Source organism: Papilio machaon, chromosome Z (assembly GCF_912999745.1).
Source record: "Papilio machaon chromosome Z, ilPapMach1.1, whole genome shotgun sequence".
NCBI lineage: Eukaryota > Metazoa > Arthropoda > Insecta > Lepidoptera > Papilionidae > Papilio > Papilio machaon.
This window is the reverse complement of record NC_060016.1, coordinates 1,868,581-1,890,452: the sequence shown is the minus strand read 5'-3', so window position 1 is coordinate 1,890,452 and position 21,872 is coordinate 1,868,581. Positions and strand designations below refer to the sequence as shown.

Sequence of the window (21,872 nt, the reverse complement as noted above, 5' to 3'; positions counted from 1 at the left end):
AATCAGTGAAAAATTTATAATTAAAAATGGAATAACGTCATAAATAAATGTCCTACAGCGCGGGCGTTGAGTCGAGCGTCGAACGGCGAGCGGTGGTGTCCGCGGGCGCCGGGAGCCTTCCCATCGATATTTAATATTAAATAATTTCAATAAATTCTGACAATCAGGCAATAATGAATTAAATTAAAAAGCGAGCCGGCCAACGGTCGTCGGACGTTGTTAACATTTCAAAATGTTAATTTCATAAACTTTTAAAGGAAAAAAAAGTTGAATTACCTCGCGTCCGCGACACACTCGAGAATAATATTCATAAGGAATATTTTAATTATAATAATGTTGTGTATTGAAGATGTGTAATACGATGAACGGACCGACAGAGCTTATCGACGTGGCGAAATATATATGGATATAAACATTGTATTTAAAAGGTGGGGTCCGAGACAAAAAAGATATAAGTGAATAAAAACTCAGAGATTCCGTACAACTTTTTTTATTTTAAACGTGTACTGTAGACTAACGCTCTTTAATAGCAACATGATTTATTATTTTCTCAAGACAAATTATATGCGGTTTTAAAATTATAAAATTATATTCGAGCTTTTGATACATAATAAAGTCTATTCAACGTCATCTCTGTCAAAACCTTTGCGTCAAACATAGGAAAGTTTTTCTCTATGCCTATGTAGGTTAAAATATTTAATCACTGATCAACCCGATGTGATCATCCGAGAATAACAGAGTATTCGGTCATTCTAAATCAAGAACGTAGTTAGCTCTACGACAAGTTAAAATCGATTTAATTAACACTTTGCATAACTCTAAAAGATTACGATTGATCTGTCGATATAATGCTATATAAATATCATCCGATGTCTCGGTATTCATAATCGACTTTAAGTTATCGAATGGTATGTAGCGACCGATGCCTTTTATGTGTTAAAATATCATGTAAATTATAAAATAAATATATATATATATATATATATATATATATATATATATATATATATATATATATATATATATATATATATATAAATAATTGTCTCGCGCACTCACTTTAAGAATTAATATTTATTCATTTCGCATACGAATTATGAATATAACAAGTTTTTGTTTATAAAACACATTATTGCTAAGACCACGTTTTTAAATAATGTTATGCAAAATATTTTAAAACTTGTTGCGGGCAATCATCTTTGGATGCAATATAGTTTGTATTAATAGGTGTACTCAAAGACTGTATCATCGTACTTAAATTTTTATTTATCTATTTGCAATAAATTACTTCATTTGCAACAATTTCGAAAGAACTCAATAACTAAACTAATGTTTTATTATTGAAATTGAGCACAGTTTACATTTTCAATCATCTATATATATAAAAGAAAGTCGTGTTAGTTACACTATTTATAACTCAAGAACGGCTGAATCGATTTGACTGAAAATTGGTGGGCAGGTAGCTTACAACCAGGAAAAGGACATAGGATAATTTTTACCCCGTTTTCTATATTTTATTCCGCGCGGACGGAGTCGCGGGTAAAAGCTAGTATATTATAAAACCCACAACCGACTAGTTTATTTTTTGTTCAATTTTGAAACTATTATGACGTGCAAGAAAGGTGTGTCGAGGCCATGCGAAATGGGAATCCTTGATCTCTACCTATCCTATCCGGGCCATATAAATATTAGATAATCATATGATTAAGTCGAGATTATTATATTATGTAGGATTATGATGTTTACGTTGAACGCTGCACGCGTCCTCTGAGCACTGAAAGTTTGTTCAAAACGTGATCATGATGTAGTAATAAAGATATAAGCTAATTATTGTTGACTTTAATGATTTTACATTTCTATAAATAGCAAAAAAAATTAAACAACTTTTGTTTCTTCACGTGACATTTAACTGGGGGTTTCCATGATACATAGTACGAAATCATATTGTTATCTACATACATATATGTAAGTGCACATTTTTTTATTATAAGTTTGACAATATGTATATAATTCTTTATGATTTACTCAGTATTAAAAATGGAAAAACATTTTCAAATATTGAACAATAAAAAAGTTGAAATCTATTTTACAATCTGTTTACTTCCTATATAGCGATTATAACAACTACAAAACAAAATGTTCCCTGTCACAGAACATCGATACAGTTGTAAGGGAGGCCGAGGAAAACGCAAGAGGGTGTGGGAAGGTCGGGCCGCTGACGTCAGGGCGAGGCATGGGGCAAAGGGGGAATGTTTGACAACAAAATTCGGGCGGTTCATTGACTTGCGAGATATTCCTTAGCGCTTTAAACTTTTTTACATTTTCTTAGGAGCGAAAACGCCGATAGCAATTTTACTTATGATTTTTAATTCTTTCCTTGTTGTTGTCTTTATTCTTAGACTCATGTGCCGTCTTCACATTCAGAATTCTTCTCTAAGGCAGACCATTTTAAGTAATATTTGTCATAATAATACTAGAGTTTATTATAATTAAATAATTAGGCTATAAAAGTCCGTCATTGAAGTTCACTTTTAACTCCTTCTTTAAAATCAATGTACCCCATTAAAGATGAACAGGTGTCGAGATCCAAACATAAAAGGGCGCATTACCGATAATAAAAGAACTACTGTCTAACTGTAATGATCCTATTTGTGTTCTTTACTTTAAAGTAAAAGACGTAAGGGCGAAGCGAACGTATTTGTTATTTAACGTAATGTATTAGATGTTGCGTCGCATAGAAATAGATCACAAAGGAGTTTGTTTAGGTTGTCTCGGGCAAAACTAATGTAGTTCACACGGCTGCGTTTACACTGAGCACCGGTCTGATAGACCTATGAACAACTAGACTAAACAAGCGTCCGTCAGCAAAATAAATTCTTCCTCTACAACTCTACTTTTTGGAGTTACATATTGTGACTCACGATTTGATATCAAGAGAATGCATTAGTATCCAAGAGTGTTCTAAGTACTGCAGGAGTAGTAATTCTCGTACTAAATCTACACTAAGAAATATCCTTACCGGCCAATTAAGAACTCTAATGCTAAACTAAATCTCACAACACAAAAGATGTCAACATTAATTCTACTCTATATTGTAGAGATGGTGAAAATTACATTGAAGTTGGGTTTACAAATCTCATACAGAACCATAAGTGCAGAAGGTACAAATCTTTAGTCTGTTGTATTTAAAAAAAAAGTAGTTACATACCATTTCATTCTGTAGAATTATTTTATCCGGTCTTTATTTAAGACAATTTTATTTAAATTTCAACCGGTTATAATTCAATAAATAATCGACTAATTGTACATCGGACTTCGCATATGCGCTTGCATTAACAGAAACCAGTTTATGTCTGCATTTCTGTTCGTAAACACATATATGTACCTATGTAATTACATTTAGGTTATAATCTATTAATTAATTATTCATTATACATATATAACGCGATTAACCGTCGGTTTCTGAAAATCTAGATTTGAATTAAAGTCTCAAGTCGTCTCTGTTAGTCGTAATTGGATTAAAAAGTAATAATAGATATTTAGGCGAAGATTACAAATACGATAATACCCATGAAAAAAAACAACCAAATCGTGCAAGCTAGGAAACAGTTAACAATGGAACCAAATCTACATATTATAGATCATCATCAACTCACTATACGTCCCCACTGAGGGGCTCGGAGCCTACCCCAAGTTAGTGGTGACTAGGACATAGTCAACCACGCTCGCAGCCGCACTTGAGGTTGGCCCCCGAGAGGGTTTAAGTGACTAGGCAAGGTGTCTTACGAAGATCTCCCCCCCCCCCCCCACCAAAATGTTGGTAAATGTTGCGCGGGAGTGTTTTGTAATAATTCAAAATAATATCACGCGTCGGATAAACCGCTAATGCGAATGACGCTTTCGTTTCGTTGTGCCTTAATTATATTTAAATTATAAAATTTAATACGTATTGTGTGATTAAAATTATAATTTTAATCCAACGTCCCGATTGTAATTTGCTGCCGTCCGATATAATTGCATTTAGTTAAATTAGCTGAGGCTTAACATCATTCGATGTTTTATCATTTTTTTATAATGATCACACAAAATAAATGATATATAGTTTTAGAAAATTATGTTTTCTATCTTGCTTAGATGGTAAAGAGATCTAATTATACTGATAGAAGTCTAGGTATAATCAAAATGCTAATATGATGGCCATCGTATCAGCCTTAGATCGATAGGTTCCATAATATCCTTAAGCAGTGCACTGTCACAACCTTGACCAAATCATCGGTCCATCGTAAAGCCAAAGTAATCGGCCAAGCTTTGCCACCAGTCCAATTATGGAATAAAAGTTAAGAGTTGACTAGAGTACGGGGACACCGAGAATACGAAGCGTTAAAGCATTTCCATCAGATAGAAGATTAAGGTGTAAATAATAAATAAAAAAAATTGTTTAACAAGTCGTTTTACTAGCATAGTATATGATCTCTAAATAAGACTGATAAATACTACGTGTTTCATTATTGTGACACAAAAATTTTAGAATCTTAATGATTGTGTAATGCGTGGTAAAAAGAAAATCGTATAATAATCGTGACTACTTTTTAAAAGCGACAAAGACAAAAAGTATAGTCTAAAGATTAGATTAAACAATAAAAAAGCTTACTATCTTGTGTTTGATCATTGATAATCTCAATACCGTGGTAATATCACCGCCATAATGCCTACACGGACATTTAACTAACTCCAAAACAAACGAACGATTAATTTAGCAATGTAAGCCACAATAACACCATTACTCAAATTATATTGGATAACATTTTTATTCTTAAATTGATCATTGTACATTTAATTAATAAAGCTAATTAGTAAAGCCGGTCACTTTGTCACTTTCCGCATTCTTTGTAGATGTTTTTTACAACGAACTATTAACCCTGTAAAATTTTTGCTATATCTAAACGTGACTATACTCCTTAGTACATATAAATAAACCAATAAACTCTGGCTTTGTAAAATGCATACTAAAGTTTGTGAACAAAAAAAAAAATATTCCAGGAATAGTCAATAATACTATAGAGATGGAATTGTCGGAAAAGCTCGAAATCATTGAAAATTAAATTCTGTTCACAATACTCAAAGGACTGGGAAAATAATTCAGCGAAATTCCGTACATAGCTTGAATGTATGTTATGTACAGAATGAAAAGAGGATTTCACAAAATAATATGGTATGGTAAAGGCTTCCATTACAATAGACACGAAACACGTACATACATATATATGCACTTTGTTTCGGTGTGAATATATGAACTTTGAGTTTGTCCCGAACTTTCTAGACCATTTATAGTGCTTTTTTATCAACATTTCACTGTATAGTCAGTTTAAAAATCATATTGTCTAGGTAGGACAAAACTTTTTCGACTATTAGGCTCGCTTGCTGGTAGTTAACTTTACAAACACAATTTATAGCGACTTAGGCACCTTTTAAAACATTTTTTAGATATTCATACACATGCTGGAATGTTCTAGTTCTAATTTAAATCAACTCTACGTGTAATAGTGTCAAAAATTATTTATCGATTCTTGCACTAACAAAATGCATTTTGAAACATATTTCCTATTTGACAAACTTACCGTGGATTTCTGAAACTGAAATCTCCGTTTAAGACATTGGTATCTCAGTTTTGTCAAAGATAATGACAGGGATGAATATATGTTTCTTACATAGATTTAGGTCTCAGAAATCAACTGTTAATAGAGATACGCTGTACTGTACTTACCTGCATGTCATAAAATCTAACTAAAAATAGATCGGATTAAAAAAAAAATTGGTCATAAAAGACTTGTATTTCTTTTACAGAGCTCGAATTCTAGCTGATGTACGAATACTGTTGAAGAAAATCGAGCGTGCAGTTTTTGTGTGCGAGATTTTAGGATCTTAGCAAAGAGAAAAATACGAAAGCACTTCCATTGAAGTTATTTTCATTTTTCTCAGTTTGCTATCTTTACTAACTTCAATTTAGTTTTTTTATTTTAATAAAAAATTATAACATGGCACTTTCGATTGTGTTGTGATTTCCATCTCCTTCGTTACAATGATTAAGAGTAACGCTAAAACAAAGCCATTTATTGGTTGTTGATTTCTGAGACCTAAATTCCTGTATGAAATATATCGTCATCCTTCTCATTATTTTTGACAAAATAGAAATAGCAATATACAATTCATCTCATAAATCAACGAGTAATAATTTTCTAAACTTATCCGCTACATGTCGTCAAAGTCGGTCACACGCACGACTTTAAGTTTCGCGGCATTATAAAAAGAATTGTTTAAGATTAAATAAGATCCCTAAGTCAATATTACAACAATATGAAAAAGACAAAACAGTGTTATCGCTTGCGGTCTTTCTAAATTTGTCTAATACAAACATCGGCCATTCTGTCGTAATTAAGCTAAGCACACATACGCCGCTTATCGCCTTCATAGTTTTTAATTTAAAACAACACAGATAAAACTCGAAAGTACCATTTCATATGAATTAAGGAAACTTTTTTGTTTGCGTCGTCGCCTCTCGTGACCGAGCGTGTGTGCTTTATAATGATCTTCATGCACGTATTATTCTGCTGCCATTACACTGTATTAAATATATTGCCCTCACTTTTACATCTATGCGTCATAAAAAAATAACAGCTGTATTGGAAAAATACTCAATAACATATTAAATTACTACAGTAAACAAATTAAAAATTTCATCAATAAAAAAAAGTATTTATAACCTATAAAGCCGTCCATGTCCTTAAAAGAAAGAATCAAGCTAAAAGTTCACGGCCTTTTAAAGTTCACTCGATACGCAATACAGTATGTTGTGGTGTGATAAATCTGTCATGCACGGTTGATATTTGTTTAACAAGTCACAGGGTCTCAATATTGACGGAGAAGGTTCATTTACTAAATTAAAATTATTCAAAAATCGCGAATCCTATGCAAACCGGTCGAGGAATTTATTCATTCTGTATTGTTTGTTATCTATTCACTCATTCGATCGGAAATTTCGAAAGCTATGCGCTAATTAAATGTTTTTGATTACACGCTGTATTTCTAATTTTGTGAATTGATTGAGGTAATTCATGTCGACAAATTGCATACATTTTAGTACCATATCGTGTCATGTTCAGATCTGACTTTCTTTACTGTAAAATACTCAACTTCAGGTACATTCCCAATGCTTAAACGATACAAAAATACATAAGCGCATATGAAAAAACCAAATAGTTTTTAATAAATCAATGAGGACATCAACGCAGTAAGTAGCTTAAATGCTAACTGAATGTTGAGCTCCTGCATTTATTTTTACCGGACCAGATTTCAAATGGGTAAAAATCAAGAACAACTCACGGAAGTAGGATAAATAATCAAGACATCGAGATATTATATAATTTAACATACGAGACATCTCTCTGCCACCGCAGTAAAACAAGCGTACAAAACATAGAGAGGCAAAATGTGCCAGCTAAAACAGTTGCAGGCAAAAACCTGATATGGAGACAGCTGAGAATCCTTTGAGCGTTCGAAATTGTCGATAATAACCAGTATGATCAATTAGTGAAGTGAAATCTATAACCATATTTGTCGGTTATTTTATTTGTTAAGAATGCAGCATGTCCGTGTTTGCCGGCTCACGTGTCGCGAAACCAAGCCAGTAAACACTGCTCTATCTTTTTGTAGACCTGCCTTAAATGCTATACATTGTTATTTGATAAGACACAGTAAACAGAGTAAATAGAATTAATTACACAAACATGCAACATCTGCTTCTAGTAATAAACAAGTATATTGTTAAGCGTCGTGCTTTATGAAGTTAAGTTTCTTTTTTAATTTCTTTCCTGTAGTCCTAATATTAAAGACTTCTTTCTCACAAAAACATCCTTCATGAAGTCCTCCAAAATCTAAATTGTTATAAATGTACATAACATAGGTATCAATTTGTTAGCGACCATAATTTTTTTAGTCGATATAATTTGTTTACTTTATTCTCTTAAAATGAAACGTTTAATACTTTTTTGAAAATAAATTTAACTTTTTGTTAGAAGTAAAATGTTGTTTAATGATTTTTTTAGATAAAGAAATTTTCGTAAATATTTAAGAACTTAACTAGTTTCAGCGAAAATGTTATATTTTTTAATTAGAACAAGACATAGGAAAATTAAAACAAGTCTTTTCAGATAAATTTTAGAATTATCAAGATAAGGGTATCTTTACTATAATATTATAATACAACGATATAATTTTAACAGGGTGCCGATTGGTACTCGTGCAGAAAAAAAACACTGCAAAATAAAATTATCGGCCGTCCAATATAAATTACTTTCTCAAACAGCGTGAGTTTTAATACTCGATACTATATATTTTTAATTTCACGCACGAATAAATATTAATTGCGTAGTTGCACGAAAAAAAAAACGTAACACAAAGCGATATTAAATATTATGATTATAATTCTCGTGATAAGTGTGAAGAAGTTATATTTTATATATAATTTACAGCCGTTATTAAATGTTAGAAACCGCGATGTTTTATGAGATGTTTGTTTTAATTCATTGGACTCTATTTTCGGTTTAAGCATTTACGTGCACACGATGCGTATAAAGTGATAAAAATGAACTGTTTGTGTAAACAATAAACAAAAAGTTGAATAATTTATTACATTTCAGAAATTAATATATTCTGTGCACGTGAAATAATTTCATAACGTATATGAAGTTGTTGCTGCTTATACGAAATGAAAATTCTCAAAAAAATTCACACCTTGACGATGATAACAAAATGTGAAAACAAATCTAGTAACTTAGGTGAACGCATGGAGTAATTAATCGATGACAAATGGTTGGTATTAAGAAATTAAGCTTCAAGAATTCTAACAGTACAATCCTAATGCAATCCAATAGATATGCAGGATAAAATAGGCAAAATAGAAATGCGTTATTTCTTATTTGCTATCGACTAAAAATTCTTACAACTCTAATTTGTATAATTTAACAGAAAAATTATTTCTACAATGTTTCCTAATATTAACAATTCAATAAGTATTAAAGCGGCACGTGTTCGGAGCACTAACAAACAGTTCATTTTAATTCTTTAATTATGGAAGGCTGGTCGAGCCTTGGCCCGCGACGTGACGTCACCGGCTTAGCTCATATGGGCTTATTCACGAAAGGCCGCGAAAACGAGGCGGAATTGAACGCTGATTCACAACCATTACAAATATCATTACCCTTATCTTTACGAGCAATGAACGACGATTGTTTCCAATATTTGAGCCTTTACGTTTGGCCGATAATGCCTTTAGTTTGGAACGGGCGAACAATTCTATTCCGAAAGGCAATAAAGTTCATTTTTCCTTTACGAATATAGTCGCTTTTTGTGAAAGAAACATCTAATGGGTAAAGCTTTAGGAATCGCATATAATGTTATATTATTGCAAAATGGAAAATATATTTTTAATTTGGTTCACATGAAGACAAGTAAAAACTCATTGGTAAAAAAACTTGAGAATTAACCTACTGTTCGTTGAGCTTTATAATAACAATTTAGACGTAACACCTATCTATAAGCCATAAATCTTCTCTTCTCCCTCTCTCTTTCCCTCTTTTCTTCTTTCCTCTTTCTCTTCTCCCTCTTTTAATATTAATATTGAATATAAAATGAATTAATGCCTTACCTTTGCTATATCTTCGAACCTATAAACCGTGACTCAGTTGGGGCGTCTATTCACCACCGAGCTAGTTGGTTATAATTGCGTATGCATCCGTCTATGTCGCATGTGTATAATTTCATGCTTAGTTTAATCATTTACAAGGGGGTTTTCTATTACAGATATAAAAAAAAACGATCAAGAGGCCACCTCTTGGTAATTGATCAACATATCCCATAGCTGCAATGTGCTACCAGTAAAGTTCACATTGAAATTTAGGTTCATTTCAGGTTCATTATGCGAATAAAAAAAACAATTAAACAAATTTATTTAATTGATTTGCTATTAATAATTCTAAAAACTTTATTTTTGTCTAACCATGGCTTAAGCCAAAATAATGTAACGAAATATACTCTTTCACTACACAGACTTTTGCATTATCGGTCGGGATTCGCGACCATAGTCCTCAGTGAGGAATGACGCTCAGGCAGAAAAGAGCTAAATTGAATAAATACTTTAAAAAAAATATTTGTTTCTGTGTATATTTTACACAACTATAATATTTTTTAAAGTAATACGTAATTACGTTTAAATTTTTTTAAAGTTGGAGATATGCGAGTACTAAACACTCGCGGTCGTAAATCAAGATTTGCCATCAGATAGCTACATTTCAGATGATTTCTTATCAATACCTAAACTCTTAAAGAATTCATTGAGCAAAGTGACTGATCACTAAAACGATGTTTCCATACGATTCTCCAAAAAAAAGGAACGAAAAATTCGTTTAAATAAAGAACTGACTGTCTTCGTCTATACAAATAAATATGAAAACTCGAAAGTATTTCCTAACAAAGGTATTTTCATAATTAAAGCAAGTTCCTTATCAAGAGAGTATAGCCCGTGTTCCACGTGACACGCTCATTTCAATTAACGTGCGTAATTAAAATTGTAAGTAAAAAAAATATAGTATTAGCTATGAGATTAATTTATGTCGAGCGATAAGAGTATTTACTGAGCCACTGTTCGATTAATTCTGTTAACGTTGCCGATGTGGCACCGATATTGTTACCTTTATCCGGTTACCTTACTACATTTTCTATTCTATTCTTTAATGTCAAAAGATATAGTGGCTCTTATTGAAAATCGTATAATCCTGGCAAGAAGAAAATTAATGTTTTCATTTCTAAAGAAAAATAAAAAGTGCCGAGCCGAATCACTATGTTGTCTCTTTTTTTTTTTTGCAAAAGGAATAAAAAATATTACCGGAAAAACAAAAGCGTAACGACTGATACGTGAAATCACAAATAAAACCTTCTTCCACCAATGTCGATATTTTTTAAATACCTACTAGCTGTCGGCCGCGATAACTTTCGCGCGAAATTAAAAAAAAATACATAATATGCGTATGCGTTCTTTCAGACTATGATCATAGATGCCAAATTTCATCAAGATCCATTCTTCATCCAAAGATTCGCGTTTATAATATTAGTAAGATAGTAAGATTAGCTAGTTAAGGTAATATCTAATTAAACCTTAATCTAAAAAAGCATACAAAAGTTATTAAATATTTTCCATCCTAAGTGGCTCGCCCACATTGATTGACAACGTTTGACAATGTTGTATCAGTTCGCGCTATAATTACACAGTCAATATTAAGTGAGAATAATTATATTTACGAACTTATATCATAAGCTGAATTATTAATTAGGCCCGGTTTTCCTGGGTAAAGTTTTCTACTAATTTCATGCAAAAATGTTTAAATAAATGCAATCAAACATGAAAAAAGCACAATCAAAACAGACAAAGAAAGTGTTCTATAAAGGTGCGATAAAATGCCACTTAACAAACACGAAGCGAGCGCAATATTAACGCCCCCTATACAACGTACAAGTACTTCAAATAAGGCAAACGTTAACTTATCTATGCCGATTGCATTGCTAATTGTACTCAAACAATATCCTTTTGTTAGAAAGACCTAGTTTTGGTCGCAAAATACTAAATTATAGCTGCAACCCGTTCGAACAATGGCCGGCCCGAGTTTCAAACGGTTTCATATTTTCTTTCTTTTATACGATATACGATAATTTTATTTTGTACCCGTGTGTGGAATTAAATGGAAACATACATAGATGGGGCTGGTTGAGTGGTAATGGAATAGCAGCTTTATTACACGACTGTTCTAAATAAGGTAGTGAGTCTTTTACTAAAAAGAAAATATTAAAAAAAATAAAAAACACGAAGAACAATTTGTCCTTTTGTGCAGTTTAAATAATATTTTAATATCGAAATCAGAGAAACTCTTATTAAAATTTAATAGTGCACAAAAAGATAATAACTGAAATATTTGTAATTATTATAGTTACTAAAAATATAGATTATTACTAGACTAGCTGTCAGCCGCGACTCCGTCAGCGCGGAGTTGAAAAAAAACTTTATTTTTTCATCTAGATCCGTTGAGCCGTTCTGCAGATACCGTATAACAAACTTCAACCCATCTAACTAAAGCATACATCCAAACATTCGCATTTATAATATTAGTAACGTCGCAAGAGAGAAGGAGCGACATTATAGTGATTTAAGTTGTCATGTGCAAATTTTAATCAAGGTCAATGAACTTGACAAAGAAAGCAAATTAAAATCAGACACACAACCTATACGACGCTAATGAATAAAATCTCACAGGCAAATTTTGCGAACGTCTGTGACAAAAGGGAATAAACAACTTTATATTCAGATCCATATTGCACATCACACAGACACATTAAGTATGTATTTATGAAAGATCTTTATACCTTTAAGGTCAATCAACACGTGAAGCGACATCTCAACGTTGGTTTTCATTGTAGATACACTCGGGCAAAAAACATATTATCATCCCTGTCATCGTATTTGAAAGAACTGAGATTACAATATTTTTTTATACAAGTGGTACGACAGTAGAAGCCTACGGCTTACAGTAAATAATGTTTACATCTAAATATAGTTTCGCGGGACGTTAGACGTCCAAGTGACAAAGATCTTTCATAAATGCATATTTAATGTGTCCTGTTCCTGTGCAATATTAATCTGAATATAAAGTTACTAATAGGAATATAAAGGTACAAATACCTTACGTTTGAGACATGAGCTATAACCTTAAACCAAGACAGCGCCACCTAGTAGCAGCGATTTGCATTGGAGTAATAGATATTAAACTTCAATGCAAATCGTATTTTCAATTAATTCAAATTAGTATCAATACTTGCTTGATAAGAAATTTCGTATCAAGTATCGTATTTTTGTATCAAGTATTTTTACTTAATCCTTTCTTCAAATTAATTTAAGTTTTCTAATCGAGTACTTAGTAACTTTTTAAACAAACTACTCTTAAAACTCTTGTTTTATATTACTAATATTATAACTGCGAATATATGAATAGATGTTTGTTAGAAGGTAATTTTATATAACTTGGTACATGCTTTTTATTAAATACTAACTGTCGCACGCGACTCCGTCCGCGAGGAATTAAAAAAAAACTTTATAAATAGCCTATATGTTTTTCCAGACTACGTTCTGTATCTGTGTTAAATTTAATCAAGACCCGTTGAGCCGTTCCGAAGATACCTTCTAACAAACATCCAGCCATCCATCCATCTAAACTTTCGCATTTATAAAATTAATAATAAGATAAAACGTTTTCTACCAAACACGATGTTACAAGAGGATAACTCCGGGATAATTTTTCTCCTTCAATTTATTGGATTTTTTCTCCTTGTACCTATATTTTCCGTTTTTCCTACAAACTTGCGGAGTAAGAAATCGCGGTATTGTTATCCTGTGAATGAATGTATAAACCGACGAAAATCCATGTATACTGTTTTATATAAAGGGACACGAAATGCCATAACAATTCCATTTTGTAGGATAATAGAGTGAAATGTCAAATGTTGACAGTTTGAAAATCTTCTTAGGTGACAAGTGACATAGACATGATCAGACGATCCGACAACCATTATTTTCTATTTAATCTTTTATACCGACAATATCGTCCGTGTATATATTTTATTATCGTATAGTTATAATATTATTCTTAGGTTAGGATTGGTAAAATTGAATATTAACTTTAATCTTAAAATAGGAGTAGTTACTGGCAAGTTAAAACTTACTACAATTTGACCGATTATGTCATAAGATTTTTTTTCAAAACTCAAGTTTTTAAGATACCTGTAAATTCCTTATAAGTTCCAACAAACACATAAATCATCATACAAACATTAGCTCATTTACTTCATAACTATGAAGGTAATTATAAAAAAGATAACATCAGAATTACAACTAGTGAAATGTACAATCTATTTATATTTATATCTGTCTGTACTGATAGGACGTGGGTGTGAGTGCTTTTATCATTCACAAAATTGCAATAAGCGAGCCATAAAGCTATAGAAGAAGCAGTTAAGGAAAATTTTTATCTTTTTAGTTTAAATACCGCAACGTAAAATAAACGCAACTGCCATTAAGAGCCGCTCGGTTTGTCCGCCGCCCGCTCACAATGATTTAAGATGCCATTTTGTTTCAAGTATTTTTATATTATTATCATTATATGAATACTAGCTGTCGCCCGCAACTCCGTCCGCGTGGAATTAAAAACGAAACTTAATTAATAGCCTATGTGTTCTTCCAGACTTTATTCTACATATATTCCAAATTTCATCGAGATCCGTTGAGTAGTTCCGGAGATACCTTCAAACAAACATCCATCCATTCATCTAAACATTCGTATTTCTAATATTACTAAGATTTGAAGCGAAAAATGTGTACCTCTTTTTAAGGGAATTACGCGAACGGAAGAACGTGAATTTTGAGACAATTAAAGTTAATTTGTAGAAGAAGTGCATTAAGGTACCTATTTTTAATAAAAAAAAAAACCTTTAATTCGAATTTTTTTGACGGTTGTATGATTCCAAGGTTTGTTTCAAGCTGGCTTTTTATATAAAGGAGCTATTTAGAATACGTTCTTAAATTAATTCTCATTTAGATTGAAGTAGTAATTCTTGAAGCCGCGTCATCTTGTGACGTCATAGTTCTCAAATCGAGAAATTAGCTAAGGCCAGTAAAAATGGATTATTATAAAAAAATGCACACAAGATAAAAAAGTTCCTATGTCCGTCTCCTAGTTCTAAGCTACCTCCCCATCAATTTTCAGCTAAATCAGTTCGACCAATCTTGAGTTATAAATAGTGTAACTAACACGACTTTCTTTTATATATATATATATATATATATATATATATATATATATATATACTAGCTTTTACCCGCGACTCCGTCCGCGCGGAATAAAAAAAAAATAGAAAACGGGATAAAAATTATCCTATGTCCGTTTCCTGGTTCTAAGCTACCTGCCCACCAATTTTCAGTCAAATCGATTCAGCCGTTCTTGAGTTATAAATAGTGTAACTAACACGACTTTCTTTTATATATATAGATAGATAGATAGATATAGATTTACACAAATTATTATTTTTTTATTATTTGTCTTAGACGGGCAATTTTTTATTTAAAATTTATCTTCTTCGTCCATATTTGTGTTAAGAAACGAGAAGAAACTATTTTACGATTTAATATTTTTAACTTAATTCAGTGCCGCTAGTATCTGGCTTATTTAAAAAGCTTTACGCAATTTATAACTAAAATTGGAAACTAATACGAATCGTATTTTTTTATTTATGCGTTAAAAGTGTCGCAAATGACCATCACGTCGCAATACAATCAGGTCAAGAACCGCCTTCATGCAGATACGTCAACATAAAGATTTACGTAGGCGAGAAGGGTTTTTATATGATTGCCTAATTAGACAACCATAAAAATTACTTTATTTTTCCAAATAACAATTTACGGTTGTTTATTACTCGTAAGATGGTAATTTTTTATGATAAAACTTTGTAAAAATTATGAATTTAATTTCATATATATTTTTTATTATTAGATTACTTCCGCCTCTTTTTATAGTTTTAATCAGATAATTAATTAAGTGTATACATCGTATAATAATTGATTTATATATTAATTCACCAAAGAACATTGTAATTAAGAGCGAAAGGATGACGAAAAAACAATGTAAGACGCTTAAATATGAACACAGATGTGCGAAAGGAAAACAGAAACCTAGGCGAACGGTCCTGTGCCCCGGACGCCGACGTGTCCTGTCCTAATAACAACTACATTACTCGTTTAGAGGTCATTTGTCTTCGAGACCACCAAATCTCTTACAACATTGTTATTTCTCGTATATTGTAAAAGTACATGTAGTTATAGACTTGAGTAACACATGTTCTCAAACGTGTTTCAATTAGAAGGTTTGCGTCGATCGAGCGCGGATCGTTTGTGGATGAAGGAAGTGTGTTCGGGGAAAGAGCAAACTTCATGTTGCCAACAAAACACACCAAGTCCACGGTACACAGTAATTTTCATATTAGACGCGGAGTGCGGGCCCGAAATAAATTAATTACGGAACACGATACGAGGTGGAAAGTTTGGCGAGGGAGTGGAAAGAGCGCGGGGCGCTGCCGGGGGACGGGCAAGGCGGGCGGAGGGCGCGCGCTGCGACGGCGGGAAAAGTTTGTAAGGCGGTGCGGTCCGCGGCCTGGCGCTCGGCTCGGTCTAAGCCTCGGCGCGGATGCGGTGCAGGTGCAACTGTAGGTGCAGGCATGTAGGTACTTACCCGTTCCTCCTCGCGGATCATCTCGGCGATGCCGGGGCGGATGTCGACGTCGTCGGCGTGCAGTGGTGGCGGTGCGGGCACGTCCGGCGGCAGCAGGTGGTCGGGCGAGCCGTGTGCGCCCAACGGGCCAGGATCTGCGACGCGTCGGCGTGCCTGCCCTGGAGACTCGGGCTCGTGGCTTCCAGCTCGCTTGGTTCCGCGCGCCTCGGCGGCCGCTGCTGTACCCGCGCTCCCCGCGCTCCCCGCACGAAGTACGGCCGGCTCGCCGCTCACATCCGTCAACCCACGCACCTTCAGCGTCTCCGCTACCTTGAGCAGTGCCGAAATCTGATCCTGGGACACGTTAATCTCGCCGCGGTACATAAAGTCCACAACCGCCTTCAGGTCGCAGTATTTGATGTCGCGCATGATAATAATCGGGTGCCGGCACGGATTGTCCATGAACAAGGTCTGGAAGTAGGGGCTACATGCGGACAGCACCACCTTGTGTGCCTTCAGGCTTCGGCCCTCGCACGCGAGAGTGACATCGACGAACGACTCCGTCTGCAGGAGTTGGTCGAAACAGTTCGCCAAGTTGCTCTGGTAGTTGTTCCATCGTAGACAAAATTGCTGGGGCGAGCCGTCGGCGGCATCGCGGGCGTCCATAGGAGCGGGTTCCTCCTCGGCCGGCATCGTTTTAACGGCGGCGTGCTCGCATCTGCAACGAACGCGCTTGATGTAAATAGGCGCTTTGCGTGCGACGCGGGCGGCGACTCGCGAGGCACTGAGCGGAGGCAAGCGGCGGCGGTGCGGGACGCGGCGCGAGGGCGGGGCGCTGGTGACGGCGAATGGCGCCTCGAGCCGCCTCCGCGCCACGCCCGCCGCGCGCCGCCCCGCCGCCCCCGCCGCGCGCACCCACCCCGCACGCCCGCAGCGCGCGCGCACCTCGTGCGCTATACTCTGCTTGCCCTGCTCTCATACTGCTGGCGCACTATTGGCACATCACCTCATGATCATGCCGTGGTCAGATTATAGAATTGATCACTACATGTTACTGCAAGATATGAGAGCCTGATAACTATAGGTAATATGATTATTGAAGTAGGTAAATAAGTACATAATTGTTAATTTAGTCCAAGTAGCTATACTCGAACCTAATAATCTTTAAGCTATTAAACCTATAAAGGTGAGTTTGGTAACGAACCATTTATTAACTACGAATGTATGATTTGAGCGACTTTTGACTACCTACATACATAGGATTTTTCGAACTGCCCTCATCCTCATACGTTAGATTCTATGAAGTTTAAAACCATCCTTTAAACCTATTAATGAATGGATATTACTTCTAGAGGATAAGGAAACTTTATAACAATGGACCCCTTGCGTTATTAAAAATATTCCCTTAAGGGAAGTATCATCCCTATTCATTTTCCTATACTTCACATTTAAATGTGAAGTATAGGAAAATGAATAGGTAAGCTTTAACAAAACACATACCTACCTACCTACTCGTTGTAGTAGTAATTTACATATTTAATATTCAATTATTTAAACTCTGGTTACCTATTTATCATGTCTTTATCTATACCTACACCTTCAAATAAACGTGAAGAATTGGAAGAACGAAAATTCAAAACAATAAAATAATGTACTTAAATCATTAATCTCCAAATAACAAATGAAACAACTAAACGTTTTGTCTTGAAACTCTAAAACTTAAGATGGAAGTTCTGCGAATACCTCGTCGTTGTGGAATGCCTACCATCGAGGTGGTAGCAATGGAACTTGGCGGTCTGTGGACATGTGCGTTGACGGAACTCAGCGGCAGGGATGAGTCCAAACAATTTTTCGGAGCAGTCCCCGTGGTTAGACGGTAAAAAATACAAATAAAATTCAAAAACCAGAGAATCAAGCCGATTAGTAACACCCCGGTCATCGACGATTTGAATCGCACGTCATTGTAATCGGTCGAAGAAGAAGAACAAGGTTTAATATGTCAGATCGCCGAGATCACTACTCAAGGATCACCGACAACATCAAGGGTTTGTGGGAAGATTCGGAGCGTTGGGCTAGCTGGAGTGAATCCGAATTCTGCTCACGCACGAAAAATACACGCTAGTCATGGAGTTGCGTAAATCGAGCCGATACATATAACTAACTGGAACCTAATAGGAAAAAGGTGGTATTTACTCGTAGTAGCTCGTACCCAGAGATGCGAACAGCATGTTGTCTTTGTTAATTTTAAAGAGAATGAAAGGCAAGGCAATATTATTTTATACATTTGCTTCAACTGTCGAAAACTAGTTACAATTATGTGTAATCAAAGAGGTAGTGGGTAATTCGAAGAAATTTCGTCATTGGTTTTTTGATAACTTATTGTTACGATATACTCGTAGAATATCGCAATATCTGAATTTACCAACAGCCATTAGCTCAGAAAAAAAAAAGTTTGATGAGTGACTTCACAATAACACTAAGTGCAAGATAACGAATCGAATAACAATTCTCATTTTGAAATGGGCGAAAAAGATAATCCTACAGGCGGTCACATTGGAACAAACTTTGCTAGGATCTTCTTTGAGTATGGAATGTTTGTGCTCTACTAAATGTAACTACTTCTTTGCACGCTTACAATCTTACTCTTACTATCTTACTACTATTAATAATGCGACAGTTTAGATGGATGGATAGATGGATGATTTTTTTAAGGTATCACCGGAACGGCTCAACGAATCTTTATGAAGTTCTATAGATAAAAAACTATGTAATCTTTTAATAATCCAATCCGGAGTTTGTCCGTCAAAGAGAAAACTTCCATTTACCTTTGCAAACTTTCCAGTTTATTGAAGCAAATTGAAGCGTGCGGTTAAACAATTTAGCAGGTAAATGTCATAGATAGGTTCATCGGGATTTTATATCTTTTTTATAATGCATTCTTAATTAAAATAATAAGTAATTTTAATTTAACTTTCCATATTCTAGGAATATATGACTATGATAAGTTGACATATATAACATTTTTACTCTATGAAAAATTAATTATTTTAAAAAATATTTTATATAGAAATATTTATTTCGAAAATTAGAAATATTTTCCGATAATATTTGGAATATTTTTCCATGTTGTTAAATAACTAGGTGTCGCCCACGACTCCGTCCGCGCGGAATATAAAAAAAAACATAATAACTAGCCTATATGTTCTTCTAGAATATGATCTACACCTAATATTACATCGAGATCCGTTGAGCCATTCTGGAGATACCTTCAAACACACATCCATACATCCAAACATTCACATTTATAATATTAAGTAAGATTAATGAAACTATCAAATTATTTTATAAAATATTGTTTATGAAATCTAGCTGTCGCCTTCGACTCCGTCCGCGCGGATTTAAAAAAAAAAACTTAGTGGTCTGTGTGTTCTGGCATACTATTTTCTACATATTATAAGCCGAATATCAGCGAGATCCGATGAGCGGATCTCGAGGTACCTTTTAACAAACATCCATCCATCCATAAATCCATCTAACCTTCTCAATTTATAATATTAGTAAAAAGTAAGGTGAGATAATATTTGAAGTATTTAGAAGCTATAATTATTTGGTTCATAGGTAAACCATTATATCTTAATTTATTTATAATTTCTCCCAAGTAGGATTGGCGACAGGCAGACGGCTGGCCGTAAAAATTAAGCCAAAACATTGAGGTTCATAAAACCTCGTGCGCCGACCCCACACGAGTGGAATAAGGCCAGGTGGTGATGATGATTTTTTTAAATAAAGCATAAAATTATTGAATATTTTTTAAACGTATAAAATATTATTTGATAAGTTTTAAAAACATAACAGGCTGCTTATAAATTGTTATGAAATAAATTAATATCGATCTATATTTTATAATTAACAATTTAAAAAAAAAATACACTCGGTTTTCCGAAGTCGTTATTTGTCTTTTAAGTATTTTCATGTAGCAGTTTAACTGTTCAACTTTGAATAGTGGCTCGTGCGTGACACCCTCGACTCCCCTTCCCCCGGCGCTCCCCTACCCCTGCCCAGAGCAGCCGCAATGTTTGCACTTGGTCCGCCGAGGGGCCACTTTTGTATATTTTATATGCACCCTGTATAAACATTGACAACTGTCTTCTGAGAACAACTATCCAAGCCGAGTGCCTCAAATAGTTGGTACAGTCTTATAATGTTTTATTTATTAATTTTTATTTGAGCAGGATGGAAACGATACATTTAAATTATAGTCTACTAGCTGTGTCCCGCAATTCCGTCCGAGCGGATTAAAAAAAAAACTGAAATAGAAGCCTATGTGTTCTTACAGACTATAATCTTCATCTATACCAAATTTCATCGAGATCCGTTGTGCCGTTCTAGAGATACCCTCTAACAAATCATCAATACATCCATCCATGCATACATCCAAACGTTCGAATTTAAAATATTAGTAATATTAGTTAGTGGTAGGAGGCTTGGTTGTCTCCATATCCATTTTACTACTAGCATGTAAAAGTTGATAAAAATCTACGAGTTTATGTGAAGATTTTGTTCCACGGTTACATACTCGAGAGCAGAACCAGACCACCGGGTACACCTACATACTAAACTATTTGGTTAGAACGGCTTACGCATGCTCGAGTTCTACTCCCCGACGTGATAATTACGTGATTATTTAATTTAATCTAAACTCACAAAATATTATCAACTTTAACAAACTCATCGTCGTCATTTTAAGTTTGACTCAATAGTCAGTCCCAATGGAGAGACATAAATTAAAAAAAAAGAATAGGTACCCAGCTTGTAAACATCACTAGAAAATGAACAGGGTATAACTTCAATATATGTTTCACAAGTTTAGCATTCATAGAAAAGTTTGCGTTAGAGCGTCCAGTGATTTAATCCAGTCCAGTCCAATAATTTATAAAAATGTGGTGTAGGTATGTTATCTAAAGACGTAATGTTTCATGGTGACAAGTTATAAATAGTCCAAAGTTAATGGATACAAACAAGACATGAAAAAATAAGTGTCAAATTTCTAATTAGGACTATAAAATAACGACTTTAATAACGGTAGTATAAATTGTTATCTATACCATTTGTTTATTAGCTTTCTATGAAATAATTCCAGCAAGAACGACGCGGGCGACGTACACGTCCAGACTGATAGCCAGTGTACATAACCCTCATAAAAGCCTCCGACTCTAAATCAAACACCTCGCATAAAATGGCCATCCGGTATTTTTTCATTATTTTACATCACCTATAAAAGTATGTGACGACAAGGAGCCGAGACCGGGTCACGCGAACACCATCAAATTAAATTGTAGCGCATAAACTGTTCCAAATCCTAATCTGAACTAATAGTGACTGCGCGCGACGCGAGTTATTAATTATGTTATAAAATAGTCATACGTAAATTAGCATGTTTATGGGTAAGTGATGGCGGCGCGAAGGCGGTATGTTTGCGACACGGTCAGCGCCATCTATTGGTCTATAGCGACG

At 34.5% G+C, this 21,872-nt stretch overlaps 1 protein-coding gene across 2 annotated transcripts in view; it reads right to left on the bottom strand.

Moving 5' to 3' along the window:
* The window catches only part of LOC106715941 (protein bric-a-brac 1), a 196,494-nt gene extending 179,363 nt beyond the window's left edge, over positions 1–17,131 (bottom strand). For both annotated transcript variants that reach the window (XM_014509343.2, XM_014509344.2), the window contains exon 1: positions 16,380–17,131. In XM_014509343.2, coding sequence (XP_014364829.2) covers positions 16,380–17,051 — 672 coding nt within the window. In that variant the 5' untranslated portion in view covers positions 17,052–17,131. The remainder of the gene's footprint in view (positions 1–16,379) is intronic.
* Positions 17,132–21,872: the final 4,741 nt, after the last annotated feature.